General features: G+C 49.4%; 1 protein-coding gene across 1 annotated transcript; it reads left to right on the forward strand.

The window, feature by feature from the left end:
- The first annotated feature begins 5,398 nt into the window (after positions 1 to 5,398).
- MRFAP1L2 (Morf4 family associated protein 1 like 2) lies at positions 5,399 to 7,182 on the forward strand. The gene is given in 2 exon segments (XM_063603603.1): positions 5,399 to 5,519; positions 6,224 to 7,182. Coding segments are annotated over 2 exon segments (624 nt in total). The 3' UTR covers positions 6,727 to 7,182.
- Positions 7,183 to 18,306: the final 11,124 nt, after the last annotated feature.

Here is an 18,306-nt window from a genome sequence, read left to right on the forward strand (position 1 = left end):
ATACATGTGGGGGAAACTGCAATTAGATCCCTGCCACAAACATCACAAAAAAATTATTTTCAGATGGAGTAACCCACAGATATAAAAAACTAATTATCTAACTAAATACTTTAGAGAACTTAAAGGAAAATTTGTATGGCTTCAGAGCATGAAAGGCTTTCTTTACAAGACAAAAAGCAAAAAGCAGAAAAGACTGATATTTTGTCTTCACCAAAACTAAAATCTTAACTTATACATGAATGCTGATGGCAGCATATACTAGTCAAAAGGCAGAAACAACCCAAATGGCCACCAACAGAATCAACTGATGAATGAATAAACATTCATTCATAAACTGCGGAATAGCCATACAAAGAAATATTATTCAGCCATAAAAATTAACAAAGTATAGCCAGGCACAGTGGCTCACGCCTGTAATCCCAGCACTTTGGGAGGCTGAGGCAGCGGATCACCTGATGTCAGGAGTTCAAGACCATCCTGGCCAACATGGTAAAACCCCATCTCTACTTAAAATACAAAAATTAGCTGGTGTGGTGGGGCATGCCTGTAGTCCCAGGTACTCAGGAGGCTGAGGCACGAGAATCGCTTGAACCTGGGAGGCGGAGGTTGCAGTGAGCCAAGATCATACCACTGCACTCCAGCCTGGGTGACACAGTCAGACTTTGTCTAAAAAAAAAAAAAAAAAGAAACAAAGAAAGAAAAAGAAAAGGCCATCTTCAAGCCAGGGAGAGAGGCCTCAGGAGAAGCCAACCCTGCTGGCACCATGATCTTGAACTTTCAGGCTCCAGAATCATGAGAAAGTAGATTTTTGTTGTTTTAAACACCCAGTCTGTGGTATTCTGTTACGGCAGCCCTAGCAGACTAACACATATGATATGTACAGACAGGTAAATCCACAGAGACAGAAAGGAGATGAGTACTGGCCATTGGGTAAGGGGAGGCAGGATGTGGAGTGATTATTATATGAGTACTGGGTTTTGTTTTGTTTTGTTTTTTTGAGACGGAATCTCACTCTGTCGCGCAGGCTGGAGTGCAATGATGCAATCTTGGCTCCCTGCAACCTCCGCCTCCCAGGTTCAAGCGATTCTCCTGCCTCAGCCTCCCAAGCAGCCGGAATTATAGGCGCCCGCCACCATGCCTGGCTGATTTTTGTATTTTAAGTAGAGACGGGGTTTCACCACGTTGGCCAGTTTGGTCCTGAACTCCTGACCTTGTGATCGGCCCACCTCGGCCTCTAAAAGTGCTGGGATTACAGGCGTGAGCCACCGCACCTGGCCTTGAGTACTGGGTATTTTTATAGAAAGATGAGAAAATTTTGAAACTAGAGAGAGCTAGTGGTTACACAATATTGTGAATACACTAAATACCACTTAATTGTACACTTTAAAGTGGGTAATTATGTTACATTAATTTCACCTCAATTTTTAAAGAAGCCAGAACAGTCCAATTCATGGGACAGAAAGTAGAATGGTGGATGCCAGGGGCTGGGGGAGGGAGGATTGGGGAATTAATGTTTAATGGGGACAAAGTTTCAGTTTGGGAGGATGAAAAAGTTCTTGAGGCAGATGGTGGTGATGGTTGCACAATTTGAATGGACTTACTGCCACTGAACTGTACCCTTAAATGGTTAAATGGTAAATCTACTATGCATATTTTACTATAATAAATTTATTTTACTTTTTTGCAGTCAATTTTTAAGCTAAAATATGGTGCTAATCAAAGGAACCATCATCAAAGTGAAAAGTTGAGCTGCATTCTGTGCTATCTTCTTGATTTTTCTATAAACCTAAAACTGTTCTAAAAAATAAAGTCCACTTAAAAGAAAATAGTCAAGCTTCAATTGGGAGAAGATATTTGCAACACACACTCTAAAGGAAATATTAAAGAGAATCCACCAAAATGTATAAAAAGATAGGGTTAGAAAAAAAGCCCACATTGCCAAGTCAATCCTAAGCCAAAAGAACAAAGCTGGAGGCATCACGCTACCTGACTTCAAACTATACTACAAAGCTACAGTAACCAAAACAGCATGGTACTGGTACCAAAACAGAGATACAGACCAATGGAACAGAACAGAGCCCTCAGAAATAACACCACACATCTACAACCATCTGATCTTTGACAAACCTGACAAAAACAAGAAATGGGGAAAGGATTCCCTATTTAATAAATGGTGCTGGGAAAACTGGCTAGCCATATGGAGAAAGCTGAAACTGGATCCCTCCCTTACACCTTATACAAAAATTAATTCAAGATGGAGTAAAGACTTAAATGTTAGACCTAAAACCATAAAAACCCTAGAAGAAAACCTAGGCAATACCATTCAGGACATAGGCATAGGCAAGGGCTTCATGTCTAAAACACCAAAAGCAATGGCAACAAAAGCCAAAATTGACAAATGGGATCTAATTAAACGAAAGAGCTTCTGCACAGCAAAAGAAACTACCATCAGAGTGGACAGGCAACCTACAGGATGGGAAAAAATTTTTGCGATCTACTCATCTGACAAAGAGCTAATATCCAGAATCTACAAAGAAATCAAACAAATTTACAAGAAAAAAACAAACAACCCCATCAAAAAGTGGGAGAAGGATATGAACAGACACTTGTCAAAAGAAGACATTTATGCAGCCAACAGACACATGAAAAAATGCTCATCATCACTGGCCATCAGATAAATGCAAATCAAAACCACAATGAGATACCATCTTCACACCGGTTAGAATGGCGATCATTAAAAAGTCAGGAAACAACAGGTGCTGGAGAGGATGTGGAGAAATAGGAACACTTTTACACTGTTGGTGGGTCTATAAACTAGTTCAACCACTGTGGAAGACAGTGTGGCTATTTCTCAAGGATCTAGAACTAGAAATATCATTTGACCCAGCAATCCCATTACTGGGTATACAGCCAAAGGATTATAAATCATGCTGCTATAAAGACATATGCACACATACGTTTACTGCAGCACTATTCACAATAGCAAAGACTTGGAATCAACCCAAATGTCCATCAATGATAGACTGGATTAAGAAAATGTGGCACATATACACCATGGAATACTATGCAGCCATAAAAAAGGATGAGTTCAAGTTCTTTGTAGGGACATGGATGAAACTGGAAACCATCATTCTCAACAAACTATCACAAGGACAAAAAACCAAACACCGCATGTTCTCACTCATAGGTGGGAATTGAACAATGAGAACACTTGGACACAGGAAGGGGACTATCACACACTGGGGCCTATTGTGGGGTTGGTGGGGAGAGGGGAGGGATAGCATTAGGAGATATACCTAATGTAAATGACGAGTTAATGGGTGCAGCACACCAACATCGCACATGTATACATATGTAACAAACCTGCAAGTTGTGATCACATACCCTAGAACTTAAAGTATAAAAAAAAAAAAGAAGATAGGGTTAGAATTAGGGTTAGGAGAACCCAGAGGAGAATAATAAGGTGGGGGCACGGCTTTGAGGGTCTTCATTCATTTTTATCCATCCTTAGACTTTCTGCAGACTAAGCTTCAAGTTTTCAACTGCTGCTACAACAAATTATCACAAATTAACAGCTCAAAATAACACACATTTATCATCATAGTCCTGAAGGTCAGAAGTCACGAATGGCTTAGAAGGTTTCTCTGCTGTAGGTCTCACAAGGCCAAAATCAAGGTGTTGGCTGGCTGGGCTCCTATCAGGAGGCTCCAGAGAGAAACCGCTTCTAAGTGCATTCAGGTTGCTGGCAGAATCCAGTGCCTTGTGGTTGCGGGCTGGGCTTCAGCTGGGGGCCACATTTAGCTCCTGGAGGCCTCCCTCTTGACCTTTCATGTGGCCACCTGTGTCTCAAAACCAGCAGTGGTTTGTCAAATCCTCCTCATTGTCCAACCCCCCCGCCCCGCCCTGCCCCAGCCACAAAGCTGTGAAGCTAGGGTCCAAACCCCCCACATCTCAGAGTCAGCACAGGCAGGACCAGTCATCTCCTGCTTGGAATAGCACGGATTTCTTCTGCCAAATCTCTCTTCCGCCTTCGTTTTCTCTCTCTGACTCCAGCCTAGGAGCGTTTTTCACTTTAAGGGCTCAGGATTAGGCTGGGCCTACCTGGATAATCCAGGCTATTCATTCTCCTTAAGACCCTTAACTTTAATTACATGAGCAAAATCCATTTTGCCATGTAATATGATATATTCGTAATTACAAAATATGTCATATAATTTATAACACAATCACAGGTTCCAGGGATTAGGATGTGGACTTCTATGGGGGTCACTCTGCCTGCCACACCTCCCTAGAGGTGATGGTACCCAACTCCACTAAGTTCAGGTGGTGGCACAGGCCAAGAGAGCTACCCTCAGGCTGATTGGTCCTCAGTCCCCCAGCCAGCAGGTTGTGAAGCCAGGGTCCGAATATTGGATGTAGTTCCCACACGACTCTGAATGCACTCTGTAGTCTAATGACTGTCATAGTAGCGATGCCACCTGCCTCTGCCTGGTGTTTTGGCAACTGTACAATGCACTGTCATGCCTTTTTTTCTCACTTCTCTCACAGTCACAGGGGCCTACCAGCTCCATTTCACCCCTAGAGAACTGAGTTTCCAATCTGGGGCACTTGTGCAAGCAGGGTCTCCCCAGTCTTTACCATTAGCCCGTTTGTGGGCCACAGACCAGGAATATAAACGTATCTTTTTTTTTTTTTTTTTTTTTTCCAGACAAAGTCTCAGGCTAGTCACCCAGGCTGGAGTGCAATGGCTGGATCTCAGCTCACTGCAACCTCCGCCTCCCGGGTTCAAGCGATTCTCCTGCCTCAGCCTCCCGAGTAGCTGGGACTACAGGCATGCGCCACCACCCCCAGCTAATTTTTGTACGTTTAGTAGAGACGGGGTTTCACCATGCTGGCCAGGCTAGTCTCAAACTCCTGACTTCAGGTGATCCGCCCACCTCGGCGTCCCAAAGTGCTGGGATTACAGGCCTGAGCCACCGTGCCCGGCCTTAACATATCTTCTAACCCCCTCCAGACAGCATTCTTTAGGGTAAACAAAATGTACCGAGCCCCTGCTGGGCAGCCAACCCTGGCGGAGACGTGCGGACGGATTCTACCCTCAAAGAGCTGTCCTGGGAAATGCCACTGTTTGGTAACAATTTTGTTTCCAAAAACCTCGCCTGGCCTGTGTCGGGCCGGCGGAGACAAGCCAGCGGTTCCCTGGCGAGGCGGGGACGGTTTGAGGTGCAGCCGTGGGTTTCGTGGCCCTGGGTCACGGTATTCGGTGCAAGCTTCCGTTTCTGGTGCAAAAATCACTCGCAACTGAGTGTTAAAACCCCAACCCTGGAATCCCTCTCAGACTCCACCCCAGAGCACGCGCAGGCGAGGGCGCGTGGGGGAAGGGGGACGAGAGCGCGCCATGGCGCCTGCACGATACGGGACCCCGCCCGAGACCCCCGTGGGCGCGTGGCAACCTGGAGCTGCCGTGAAAGGAGCTTCGAGGAGGCCCCGCGGCGGCTGGCAGCGGGAAGGCCATTTGGGTGTGGCCTTCGCTGTTTTAGGGCTGAAAGTTTTAGAGTAAATTTTATTAAAACTAAAAAGGAACTTCAAGAACTTGTCGCGGGTGACAGCGAGGTGTCCGCGCACGGCTGGTGGGTGCCGGGCTGGCCCGGGGCGGGAAGGGGCGGCGGCGCTGTGGCCTTGCGTTACCGTGAGGAGGGCCTTGAGTGGGTTGTCCTGGTCCTTGGCCTTTTGAACAAAGCATTGAACAAAACGCACAAACAAAGTAACAAAGGAATGAAACGCAGGAACAGAAGCAGGGAAAGCAGCAATTTCTTAAAGCGAGAAAGCACCCACAGGGTGGGAGCGGGCCCGAGCAAGCAGCTCAAGGGCCAGTTAGAAAGTTTTCTGGGCTTTAAGTGCTTCATTTGAGGTTCTTATCAGCTACCTCTTATGTGGATGAAGGTTTTGGTTTGTGGCTAAAGGCTGGGGTGAACTGGCGCCCTATGCGGATGAAGGGACGGTCCGTGCATGGCTCTTGGCCACTCCAAGGCACGCTCCCTTTCCATCTGGGAGGAGGCTTGTAGGGAGAGTAGCCTTTGATGCTTTACTACTCGCAATGGGGAGATGGTGCTTTTCCTTTTGGTTTGGGAAGTTTGAGTTAATCAGCCTCAGATTCTCTGCCCCAGACCTTGGTGTTTTCCCTTGATTCAGCTTTAGGAAGTCAGCAGGAATCGGCCTTAAGTTCCCTACCTCCAGACCCTATTCTCCTGCCTGACGTGGACACGGACCAGGCGAGAGCCCCGCAAAGACCCAGGTGGCCCCGCGCCCCGCGTGGGCGGCGAGGACCTGGCCTCCCTGGAGTGCGAGCGTGCCCGGGCGCACTAGCGGGCCCACAGGGAGCTGCTGGAGATCCAGAGCCTGCTCGACGCCATCAAGAGCGAGATGGAGGCGGAGGAGCAGGGCGCCCGGGCCCCAGCACCCAGCCCGCGCGCGGAGGCGGAGGATCTGGTGGCCAGGCTGTGCGCCGAGGCGGAGAGGAAGGCCGCGGAGGCAGCGCGGATGGGCAGGCGGATAGTGGAGCTGCACCAACGGATCGCCGGCTGCGAGTGCTGCCAAGCCGGCGGGGCAGCGCGGGGTGGAGCTGAGACCGGCGGGGAGTTTCCCACGTGGAAGGCGCTGGGCAGGCAGGGAGGGGTGCGTAGAGCCGTGCCACGCTCTCCGCCAAGGTTTACTCTTTTTACGTAGGTAAAAGAAAATAATTTCATTTCTTAAAAAGAAAAAAAAAAAAGGAGAAACAGAAACCCAAAGACCTTTAGCAGTAGAACAATAAAGGGCATAGAGCTGCCATGTCGTAAGGGGGTTAAACCATTTCTTCTATGCTGTAAAGCTAAATATCAGGCGGAGAACAAAATTTAAAAGTGTGTGAGTCGGGCGCTGTGTCTCATGCCTGTAATCCCAGCACTTTGGGAGGCTGAGGCAGGAGGATCACTTGAGCTCAGGAGTTCGACATCAGCCTTGACAACATAGTGAGACCTCTCTCTACCAAATATAAAAAACAATTAGCCAGATGTGGTGGCACACACCTGTGGTCCCAGCTCCTTGGGAGGCTGAGGCAGGAGAATTGCTTGAACCCGGGAAGTCAAGGCTTCAGTGAGCTGTGTTCAGGTCACCGCACTCCAGCCTGGGCAGATTGAGTCACCGTCTGTAATTTAAAAAAAACAAAATACAGGCCGGGCAGGGTGGCTCATGCCTGTAATCCCAACACTTTGGAAGGCTGAGGCTGGTGGATCATCTGAGGCGAGGAGTTCGAGACCAGCTTGGCCAACATGGCGAAACCCCATCTCTACTAAAAATATAAAAATTAGCTGGGTGCGGTGGCGGGCGCCTGTAATCCCAACTACTTAGGAGGCTGAGGCAGGAGAATCACTTGAACCCGGGAGACGGAGGTTGCAGTGAGCTGAGATCGTACCCGTGCACTCTGGCCTAGGTGACAGAGTGAGACTCTATCTCAAAAAAAAAAAAAAAAATGTGTGAAACGTAAGGCCATTATTGAACATTTCTAAATTTTGCTGGGAATTTGGAGTGTTTTGCTTGCCCTTTTCTGCCAGAGGTGGCATTCTGCTGGCAGAATTGCAGTTTTCACCCCAGGACAGTGAATTCTGACTCACAGCGTCAAAGATAAGGAAAGCCAGGAGACTAGTCAAAATGGTAAGGACAGATTTTATTCAGTAATGACTTGCAACAGGGAAGAGAGTCCAGCGTGAACTAAACTGAGCTTTGCCAAAGCAAAAGGCAGGAGACTTTTTCAAGGTTGGAGTGTGCTAGGGGAAAAGCACTGAAGGGTGAAAAAACAGGTTTGATCCACCTCTCTAGGCCATCTGGGTTTGCTAGTTAGTGCTTATCCAGAGGAGAAACCAAGTTCTCCTTTCTTTACGATGGGAAAAGTGGTGTGTTGGAGCAAAGCTTCCACTGAAGATAGGTCCTCATCCTCCCACTGGGACTGGGAGGAAGAAGGAGGTTATCTCCTTACATGTTTGAGTTTCAAGGAGCCAAGGGAGAAAAGAAGAAGGAGGAGGCGGAGGAGGAGGAGGAGAAAGAAGAAGAAGGAGGAGGAGAAAGAAGAAGAAGGAGGAGGAGGTGGAGGAGGTGGAGGAGGAGGAGGAGGAGGAGGAGAAGGAGGAGGCGGAGGAGGAGTAGGCAGAGGAGGAGGCAGAGGAGGAGGAGGAGAAGGAGGAGGCGGAGGAGGAGTAGGCAGAGGAGGAGGAGCAGAAAGAAGAAGAAGGAGGAGAAGGAGGAGGAGAAAGAAGAAGAAGGAGGAGGAGGAGAAGGAAGAGAAGGAGAAGGAGGAGAAGGAGGAGGAGGAGAAGGAAGAGAAGGAGAAGGAGGAGAAGGAGGAGGAGGAGAAGGAAGAGAAGGAGAAGGAAGAGAAGGAGAAGGAGGAGAAGGAGGAGGAGGAGAAGGAGGAGGAGGAGATAGAAGAAGAAGGAGGAGGAGGAGGAGAAAGAATTTTTTTTTTTTTTGAGACGGAGTCTCACTCTGTCGCTAGGCTAGAGTGCAGTGGCGCAATCTCTGCTCATTGCAACCGCCTCCTCCCGGGTTCAAGCGATTCTCCTGCCTCAGTCTCCCGAGTAGGTGGCACCACAGGCATGCACCATCACGCCCAGCTAATTTTTGCCTTTTTTCACCATGTTAGCCAGCATGGTCTTGATCTCTTGACCTCATGATCCACCCACCTCGGCCTCCCAAAGTGCTGGGACTACAGGTGTGAGCCACCGCACCCAGCCGAAGAAGAAGAAATTTTCATCACGATTATCTATTGATGAGATGGTTGGTCTTATTTTTTGTTTTTGGAATTTCTCAATAGTTTTAATTTTTCCTGCTTCTGTGCATTTTGCTATGTCACATGGGACCTAATCACTGTTGGACACTTTGGGACAAGCAGGAAACTTGTGTCAGTCCTCAAACCACAGAGTTGTTGAAGGAGCTCCACCTGTTCCATTGGAAGATGCCCCTGGGAAATGAGGTGGAAGACAGTTTTGTATGCAGTTTAGAACTTTCTCTGTGAGAACAGATGAGATTTTTCCTCTTAAGTTAAATCATGTCATTTGGTGCACATTGTGTGACTTCGCAGGTCAGTTTGGACAACTAGCTACGTCTAATTTGACTTGAAACCTACACATGATGGAGTGCTTTCTTGTGTTTTGTCTGTGGTTTGATTTAGGGTCAGCTTCCTTGACGGATCTCCCTAGTGCATTTCAGGCCCTGTGGGGCATAGAAGAAGAGAAGTCTGAAAAGGGCCTTGAAGATCTCTGGGAAGCAATCGTGGTGCTGGCGCTTTGGTCTTCCTTCACGGGGTCATAACCTACCTGGTTAGGCCCATTTGAATAGACCCCACAGGGATTTGAGGTTAAAATACCATATGTGGCTGGGTGTGGTGGCTCATGCCTGTAATCCCAGCACTTTGGGAGACCAAGGTGGGAGAATTCCTTGAGTCTAGGAGTTTGAGACCAGCTGGGGAAACATGGTGAGACCCCCCGCTCTACAAAAAAAAAAAAAAAAAATTAGCCAGGCATGGTGGCACTCACCTGTATCCCAGCTACTCAGGAGGCTGAGGCAGGAGGATCGCTTGCGCCTGGGAGGTTGAAGCTGCCATGAGCTGAGATCATGTCACTGCACTCCAGCCTGTGGGTGACAGAGCAAGACCTTGTCTCAGAAAACAAAACAACAAAACAAAAACAGCACACCCACATGTAATAATGGTTGTTGCTTGTAAAAATGTAAAACCTAAAAACCTATTTTTATCCAAATGAACCAAAGCCCTTAAACTTCACCAGGAAAAAGAAAATAAAACATGTTTCTGAAGATCACAGTGTCTGTCTCATTGTCCTCAAATGCAGTAAACTGCGGGTTATAATGCATTCAGTGAAGCTGCAATTGGAAGAACAGATAATCCCCAGGCATGGAAATGAGGTTGGAGTAAGAGAGAAACCAGCACACTTCAGGCCCTAGGTACCTGTGTTCAAAAGCACTGGCTACACGATGCGCCCCAGACCCTGGAGGAGGAATACAGACATGAGACCTGGTGGTAAAGACAACAAAATAATTCAAAGACAGCGTGCCAGGTGTCACACATGCAGGCAGTAACTCTATTGAGGGGCATCTTATATGCCAGCTATTGTTCTAAAATAGAACAGTGTTACCGCCCTGATGAAGCTTACATTTTAGAGCAGGGAACCTTCAGAAAACATATAAATATGTCCTGTGGTGACATGTTTGGTGGGTAACAAAAGGCACTGTACTGCTGGTAGACATGTAAGATGTAGGAGGAAGGTGGAGTAAGGATGAGGTGGCCCAGACTGCAGCTGAATCTCCGGTCCACTGCCGACTGACTCACTTTGTAATGTTTCGCAAGTCTCTTCACCTCACTTTACCCCTTCTATAAAATGGATATACTCAAGAGTAGCTACCTCATGGGGATATCAGGAAAATTAAATGAGTTGATATTATGTCAGTGGGCCACAGTTGGCTGATCCCTGGGGAGATTTCTGTTGCAGCAAAGCATTCTCTGAAATGTCATTTAGTTAGGAAGGTTATTAGTGAGTGCTCTTAGGATCCACCCCTGTGGGAGGGAAGGAAAATAACCAGGATGGGGCGAAGGAGAAGTCTAGCTATGATGAAGGTTCAGCAGACGCCTCAGCCAACTCTCTAGGGAGTTCTGAAGACGGTGTGACAGGCAGCCTCTAAGATGGGCCTCAGCAATCCCTGCCACCTGGCATTCAGGTCTTTGTAGAATCTCTGTTTTGAGAGTGGGCCAGAGTTATTGACTTGCTTCTAGTGGACAGAATTCTGCAGAAGTGGTGGTATGTCCTGGCTTCCACTGTGTACGCCCTCTCTCCCTCTCAGCATTGCTCAGCCCGGGTATAGCAGACACCGTGCTGTGAAGCAACCCACTGTAAAGGCTGTACGGTTTGGGACCGAGGACTGGCAACAATCACAAGCTTGATTTTCGAAAAGGTCGCCCCTCACCATCCCAGTTGAGCTTTCAAACTACAGTAGCCCAGCCAACATCTTGACTGCAACCTCCAGAGACCTTGAGCCAGAGGCACCCAGCTAAGTCCTGCGCAGCTCCCTGACCCATGGAAACTGTAAGGTAATAAATGTTTGTTTTAAGCTTTTAAGTTTTGCGAAAATGTGTTATGCAGCAATGGGTAACTAGGACGGTTTGATGGCTCTTCAGAGCCCTCCCCACGTTGGGGTGAGAGGACTGGGCTTTCTACCTCTGCAGAGATCAATCATCCAATGCAGCTGCCCCAGGAAGGATGGGGTGACAATCTCTGAAGATGGCTGCTGTCTTGGGGCTGTCTCAGCAGCTGGAATAAGACCTTCATTCCTAAAGGGCAATCTGAGCCATGTGTCCTCCATAGCTGCCAACGTTCTGAGGCTCTAGACTGTCCCCTGCTCAAGTTCACCAAGGTTTGTAGACACCGTTAGAGCCAAGGCTGGCTTGAACGCTCCTATGCTTGGGTTACCTGCTTATTCTTTTTCCTGTTTGGCCTCTAAGGAGTCCATATTTTTTTCTTCCAGCTCAAGTCCCGGAAAGCAGCCACGCGTGGGACAGTCGCCCTGGCCGCTGGCCGCCGGGCCCCACGGCACCGTCCGTCCCCGGCCCCACGCCTCCCTGAGCCTGCGGCCGGGGTTCCCTCCTGGCCGACCCTGGGCCTGGAGCGAGGGGGCGCGGACATGCGGAAGGGGACCGCGAGGCGGGTGCGCCCGGGACCCTGGGTTCCGGGTCCTGCATGCCGTGCTTGTCCAGAGCCGGGAATGTTCGCCTCCAGGTGGGGGCCCTGAAGCCATAGCGGGGGTCGCCCCCCTGTCACCTCCTGAGGGCGCGCGCCTCGTGACAGGGGCCTTGACCTGGTAAAGCCAGAGCTCGGGGAGCTTCGCCGTCTCCTGGCACCCAGGTCTCCTCGCCAAGCCTCCGCGGGCCTCCTCCCTGCCCTTCTCCCGGGCCGATCCTACTTTCTTTAAAATTCTTGCCGGGCGCGGTGGCTCACGCCTGTAATCCCAACACTTTGGGAGGCGGAGGCGGGCGGATCACGAGGTCAGGATATCGCGACCATCCTGGCTAACATGGTGAAACCCCGTCTCTACTAAAAATACAAAAAATTAGCCGGGCGTGGTGGCGGGCACCTGTAGTCCCAGCTCCTCAGGAGGCTGAGGCAGGAGAATGGCGTGAACCTGGGTGGCGGAGCTTGCAGTGAGCCGAGATCGCGCCACCGCACTCCAGCCTGGGTGACAGAGCGAGACTCCGTCTCAAAAAAAAAAAAAAAAAAATTCTTTGTGGGTGATGCAGGTTTAGGAACCGCTGCACACCGAGCGCTTCCCGCGCCGCCTAGAGGTGATGGGAACAGCTCCTGAGGAAGGTGGCTCAGCCTCGGCCTGCAGCTCCTCCCAAGCCTCCCGCTCCCTGCCCCCAGCGGCTCTGGCCCGGCCGCGCACGCTCACACGAGCATTCACACGCACACTCATCATGCCCACTCACACACACTCATGCTCACACTCACGCTCATGCTCGCACGCACACATTTACACACTCATGCTCACACACATACACATGTTCACACATGCTCACATACATCTGCTCACATTCATGCTCACAGGTACACTCATGCACTCACACGCTCACTCATACACGCTCACATACAGTCATGCTCACTCTCATACCCACTCTCATGCTCACACACACCCGCTCACACTCATGCTCACACGCATATGCACTCACATGTGCACTCACATGCTGTCATACACGCTTACACACATGCTCACACAATGTCACACACACACATATTTACACTCGCTCACACATGCTCACACATGTATGCACTCATGCACACACACTCATCCACACCCACAATACATGCTCACACCCATTCTTACTCATGTTCACACACACCCACTTACATTTATGCTCACACCCATACACACTCACATGTGCACTCATGCTCACACTCATACAGGCTCACAATACACTCATGCTCACACTCATGCTCATGATCCCACACATACATATGCTCACACTCGCTCACACATGCTTACATGCGCATTCACATTCATGCTCTGAGCCACTTGCTCACACCACTCACACATGCTCACACTCACACGTGCACTCATGCTCACTCATATACATGCATTCGCATACACACACTCGCTCACACACCACTCATGCTCACACACACGCATACTCACACTCACTGGGTGATAGCGCAGTCTCCTCCCAGGCCTCCTTCCCGCTCTCCGCGGTGCTTTTTTTTTTTTTTTTTTTCTGAGACGGAGTCTCGCTCTGTCGCCCAGGCTGGAGTGCAGTGGCGCGATCTCGGCTCACTGCAAGCTCCGCCTCCTGGGTTCACGCCATTCTCCTGCCTCAGCCTCCTGAGTAGCTGGGACTACAGGCGCCCGCCACCACGCCTGGCTAATTTTTTGTATTTTTTAGTAGAGACGGGGTTTCACCATGTTAGCCAAGATGGTCTCGATCCCCTGACCTCGTGATCCACCCGCCTCGGCCTCCCAAAGTGCTGGGATTACAGGCGTAAGCCACCACGCCTGGCCCGCGGTGCTTTTATCACAGTTCAGAGCCTCAGCCACTTGACTGCAGCTCAGCCCCACAGTCCCAGGCTGTTCCCCTTGCCGGGAGCCGCTGCTGGCGCCCCTGAGGGTTCAGCGTGGGTAGGTAGGTGCAGCCCATTACCACAGTGCAGCCTCACTCTGTGCGACCTTCACAGGCCAGGGATGCTGCAAATTTGGTCTTCTGAGTCCACCCCAGAGGGCATTCTGAGTCCCCCCTCTCCGCTGCCCACCCCAGTTTGTCGCCATGTTGGCTCCTTGCCTCTCCTGCACCTCGGCTCTTCCTTTAGGTTCTGGCCCCTCTCGTCACCTCAGGCCCGAAACCTTTGGAAGCCTTAGTTCCTCCACAACGTCTTAACAAACTCACCCTCCTTCACCAAAGGGGAAAACGGGATGGATGAGGGTATAAGAAAACCCTGTCTCATGGCAAGAACTTTTAAATATACTGAACGTGAAGCGGAAGCAGCCAGCCTGGGTGAAGACAGGGGATTTGTGGTCATGCCTTTGGTCTCTTTTTTTTTTTTTTTTTAAGACGGAGTCTAGCTCCTTCGCCCAGGCCGGAGTGCAGTGGCGCTATCTCGGCTCACTGCAAGCTCCGCCTCCCGGGTTCATGCCATTCTCCTGCCTCAGCCTCGCGAGTAGCTGGGACTATAAGCGCCCACCACCGCGCCCGGCTAATTTTTTGTATTTTTAGTAGAGACAGGGTTTCACCGTGTTAGCCAGGATGGTCTCGATCTCCTGACCTCGTGATCCGCCTGCCTCGGCCTCCCAAAGTGCTGGGATTACAGGCGTGAGCCACGTTTTCCTGATAGCACCACCCTAGGCTTACCTCTGTCCAGAAACCATTTCTTTTTTTTTTTTTTTTTTGAGATGGAGTTTCGCTCTTGTTGCCCAGGCTGGAGTGCAGTGGCGCAATCTCGGCTCACCGCAACCTCCGCCTCCCGGCTTCAAGCGATTCTCCTGCCTCAGTCTCCCAAGTAGCTGGGATTACAGGCATGTGCCACCACGCCCGGCTAATTTTGTATTTTTAGTAGAGACGGGGTTTCTCCATGTTGATCAGGCTGGTCTCGAACTCCCGACCTCAGGTGATCCTCCCGCCTCGGCCTCCCAAAGTGCTGGGATTACGGCGTGAGCCACCGCGCCCAGCCTGAGAAACCATTTCTTAACGTTAGCATTCCTTGCCATCCTGAGAGGCTGGGAGGGAGAAACAGTGGTGATTACAAACCCACAAGCCCCGGATCCTTCAGAGTTAAGAGTTCCGCTTGCATTTTACTCTAAGCAACCAGAGGTCAGGCAACTCTTCAGCAGTGCCTGGAATCCGTTTCATAAGCACGTGCTGTCTCTTCCACGTTTCTGCAGAGTTTAGGTATTGCTAAACTCTGCTTCTGTGTAACAGGGACCCCTTTCCTCCTGTTACTGACTGTGTCCCCTCAAAATCCATGTTGAAATCCTACCCTCAATGTGATGGGGTTAGGAAGAAGCTTTTGGGGTGGTAAGGTCATGAGGGTGGAGCCCTCATGCATGGGATTAGTACCCTTATCAAAGGGACCCCAGAGAGCTCCCTCGCCCCTCCTGCCATGTGAAAACACAGCGAAAGGGCTCTCCCTCCCCAAACACTGAATCTGCCAGCGCCTTCATCTTGGACTTTTAGCCTCCAGTGCTGTGAGGAACCTTTGTTTCTAAGCCCCCCAGGCTATGACATTCTGTTACAGCAGCCTGGTGGGCTGCAGCACCTCCAGATGCCTCGCTCTTCTTTAGGTCTCCACTGAGAGCCTTCTCAAGGCCAACAGGCTTCCTTTGTCTCTTCAGCATCCTTCGGCAGCACTCCATTTCCAGATACGGATATCGCTTTCAGTGATTTTTTTTTTTTGTGAGACGGAGTTTGGCTCTTGTTACCCAGGCTGGAGTGCAATGGCACGATCTCAGCTCACTGCAACCTCTGCCTCCCAGGTTCAAGCGATTCTTCTGCCTCAGCCTCCCGAGTAGCTGGGATTACAGGCGCCCCACACCACGCCTGGCTAATTTTTGTATTTTTAGTAGAGACGGGGTTTCTCCAGGTTGGCCAGGCTGGTCTTGAACTCCTGACCTCAAGTGATCCACCTGCCTCAGCCCCCCAAAGTGCTGGGGCGCCCGACCAGGGATCTTTTTACATAGTCTCCACAGCATGGCAATTTCAGGGGAGCCAGACTTTGTATATGGTGGCTTTGGCGTCCAAATGTACAAAACCCAGGAGAGTAAGCATCGGAAGTCCCATAGCATCTCTTTGCCATATCACCTTCACAAAGTCCTGCCAGGCTCAAAGGGAGGAGACACAGACTCCACCTCTTGATGGGCATGGCAAGGTTCTGGAAGAGCAGGTGCAACTGTTAGCAATTGCATTGTGGCCGTTTCTTGAAAATACAACGTGCAAGACACCACGTTTTACTGCCCCACCCGGCTAGCAGTGCACATGGAGACAGCTTTGTTGTTGTGGCTGTGATGCGTCCCACACTCCAGTGGCTCGCTCTTCCTGTACCAGACACTCCATTATGGCAGCTGCCTTTGGTGGAAGAATTTAGCATGACCCAGAATTGTGTCGAGCCCAGAATCTTACTAAACCCAGAATCAACATTTTTTCAGATAAATAAATAGTAAATTATTTTATTATTCCTAGACTATTCATGTAATGTGGGTTAAGTAATACACAATGTGGTCTGACCAGTTATTATGTGTAATGAGTGTTAAATGGAGTGTGGAACTTACCCAGATTTTCTGAATTAATTCTGATAGAAATAAATTCCACTTTCTATGTCTTTGCACAGTCGTTTGTGTAAAAGAGACCATCCTGTGCCATAATTAAGTACTTGAGGGAAGACTTCTCCCAAACGGGCTGAAAGTTCACAGATGTGAATTACAGATGATCGACATGAACTAAATGGCATCAGAAAAGGTGAAATTAAGGACTTTTTTTTTCCTTTTGTCCTGGCTACCTCTGTCCACATCCCCTCTTCTCAGAGCCTGATGTGGCCTACAGCTGTCAGTAGTCTTGTAATCTTGATTGTAAAACGTACAAGCTGGCCAGGCGCAGTGGCTCCCACCTGTAATCCCAGCAGTTTGGGAGGCCGAGGCAGGCAGATTGCTTGAGCTCAGTTCAAGACCAACCTGGGCAACACGGTGAAACCACACCTCTACAAAAAAATACAAAAAAATTAGCCAGGTATTGTGGTATGTGCCTGTAGTCCCAGCTACTCAAGAGGCTGAGTTGCGAGGATCACCTGAGCCAGGGAGGTCAAGGCTGCAGTGAGCCGTGATCGCACCACTGCATTCCAGCCTGGGCAGCAGAGCAAGACTCTGCCTCAAAAGAAGAAAAATAGGACACAGAAGACACTTGGGTTTGGGTTGCAAAAGGGGTGAGGAGGGGTTTTGGAGATACAAAAGGAGTAAATATTGTTTCCTGAAGAGGATGCTTCAAGCCACAGTTTCTAAAGAGAAAATCCAGAACGTCTGGGCCTCTGAGCAAGATCCCTTCACCTGAGAGTGAGCAAATGAAGACATGGGGAAAAGAAGAGACTGGCATTTTAATGTATCCGGGATTATAATCCCACCTACGGGCATCAACTGGCTTTTGCTGCATGAGCCACCCGAAATCTCCGTGACAACAATAAACATTCCTCATGGTCTGCAGTTTGGCTGGGAGTTGGATGATCCAGGCTGGGCTCAGTAATGGTCTGCGGGCCACCTGGTCTAGGCTAGGCCTGTCTAGAGCAGCTTGGTTCTGTGTTTCTCTCACCATCTTTCCAAGACCGGTGCCTGTTCTTCTCATAGCGAAGGCAGAGACGCAGACGAAAGCGAGTCCAACCGCGAAAGCCTCTTTCAAACCTGTGCTTGTGTCCTCTCTGTGAACCTCTCATTGGCCAAAGCAAGACATGAGGCAAAGAACATGGATGCAGGAAGGGGTGGGGAATTGGGGTCATTTATACTACCTACCATCATCTGTGCCCACTGCCCCCATTATTCATGTAAAATTTGCCCACCCCCATCTAAGGACCCCCTTCCTACTTTCTTCCAATCATGGCCTCAAGCAAGAAGTCTAGCATCTTGTGAGCCACATCAGGTCCTAATATGGCTTTTATTGGTCTAGAAGCTTATGCACTTTTTGAAAAGACAAGTTATTGTCCACTTAGACCCAACATACAGTGATGAGACAGGGACAGGATAAGGCCCATTGGTAAGGGAAGAATGAAGGGGTGAAATAGCAGTCGCATAGCTATTTTGAAACTCGGTGGAGTAAACATTGCCAGGTCCTCTACTTTAAAGCTAGGGAATGTAAGGCTTTGGTTCTGCAACCTGGAAGTGGCTCAGCAGCACAGGAGTTGGCAAACATTTTCTGTAAAGATCTAAACAGTAAATATGTTAGGCTTTGTGGGCCACATACAGTCTCTATCACATATTCCTATTTCTCCTTTTCTTTTTTAAAGATATGAAAGTCTTTCTTAGTTCAGGAGCTGCAGTTTGCCATTGGTCCCCACACACTGGCCTGCACTGACACATCCTTCTTTCTCCATCACACTTCTGAAAAGGGCATTTTAAAATGCACCAGTTTGGGCTACTGACCCTGCTTTCTGCTGGTGGAAAGATTGGGAGTCTAGAAGTCCTTTGACACTTTGAACTGTCGCTTGGATAAGCTAGAGTATTTTTGCTAATATGTTCACCTCGAAACTTTTG

Source organism: Pan paniscus, chromosome 3, assembly GCF_029289425.2.
Source record: "Pan paniscus chromosome 3, NHGRI_mPanPan1-v2.0_pri, whole genome shotgun sequence".
NCBI classification, from domain to species: Eukaryota; Metazoa; Chordata; class Mammalia; order Primates; family Hominidae; genus Pan; species Pan paniscus.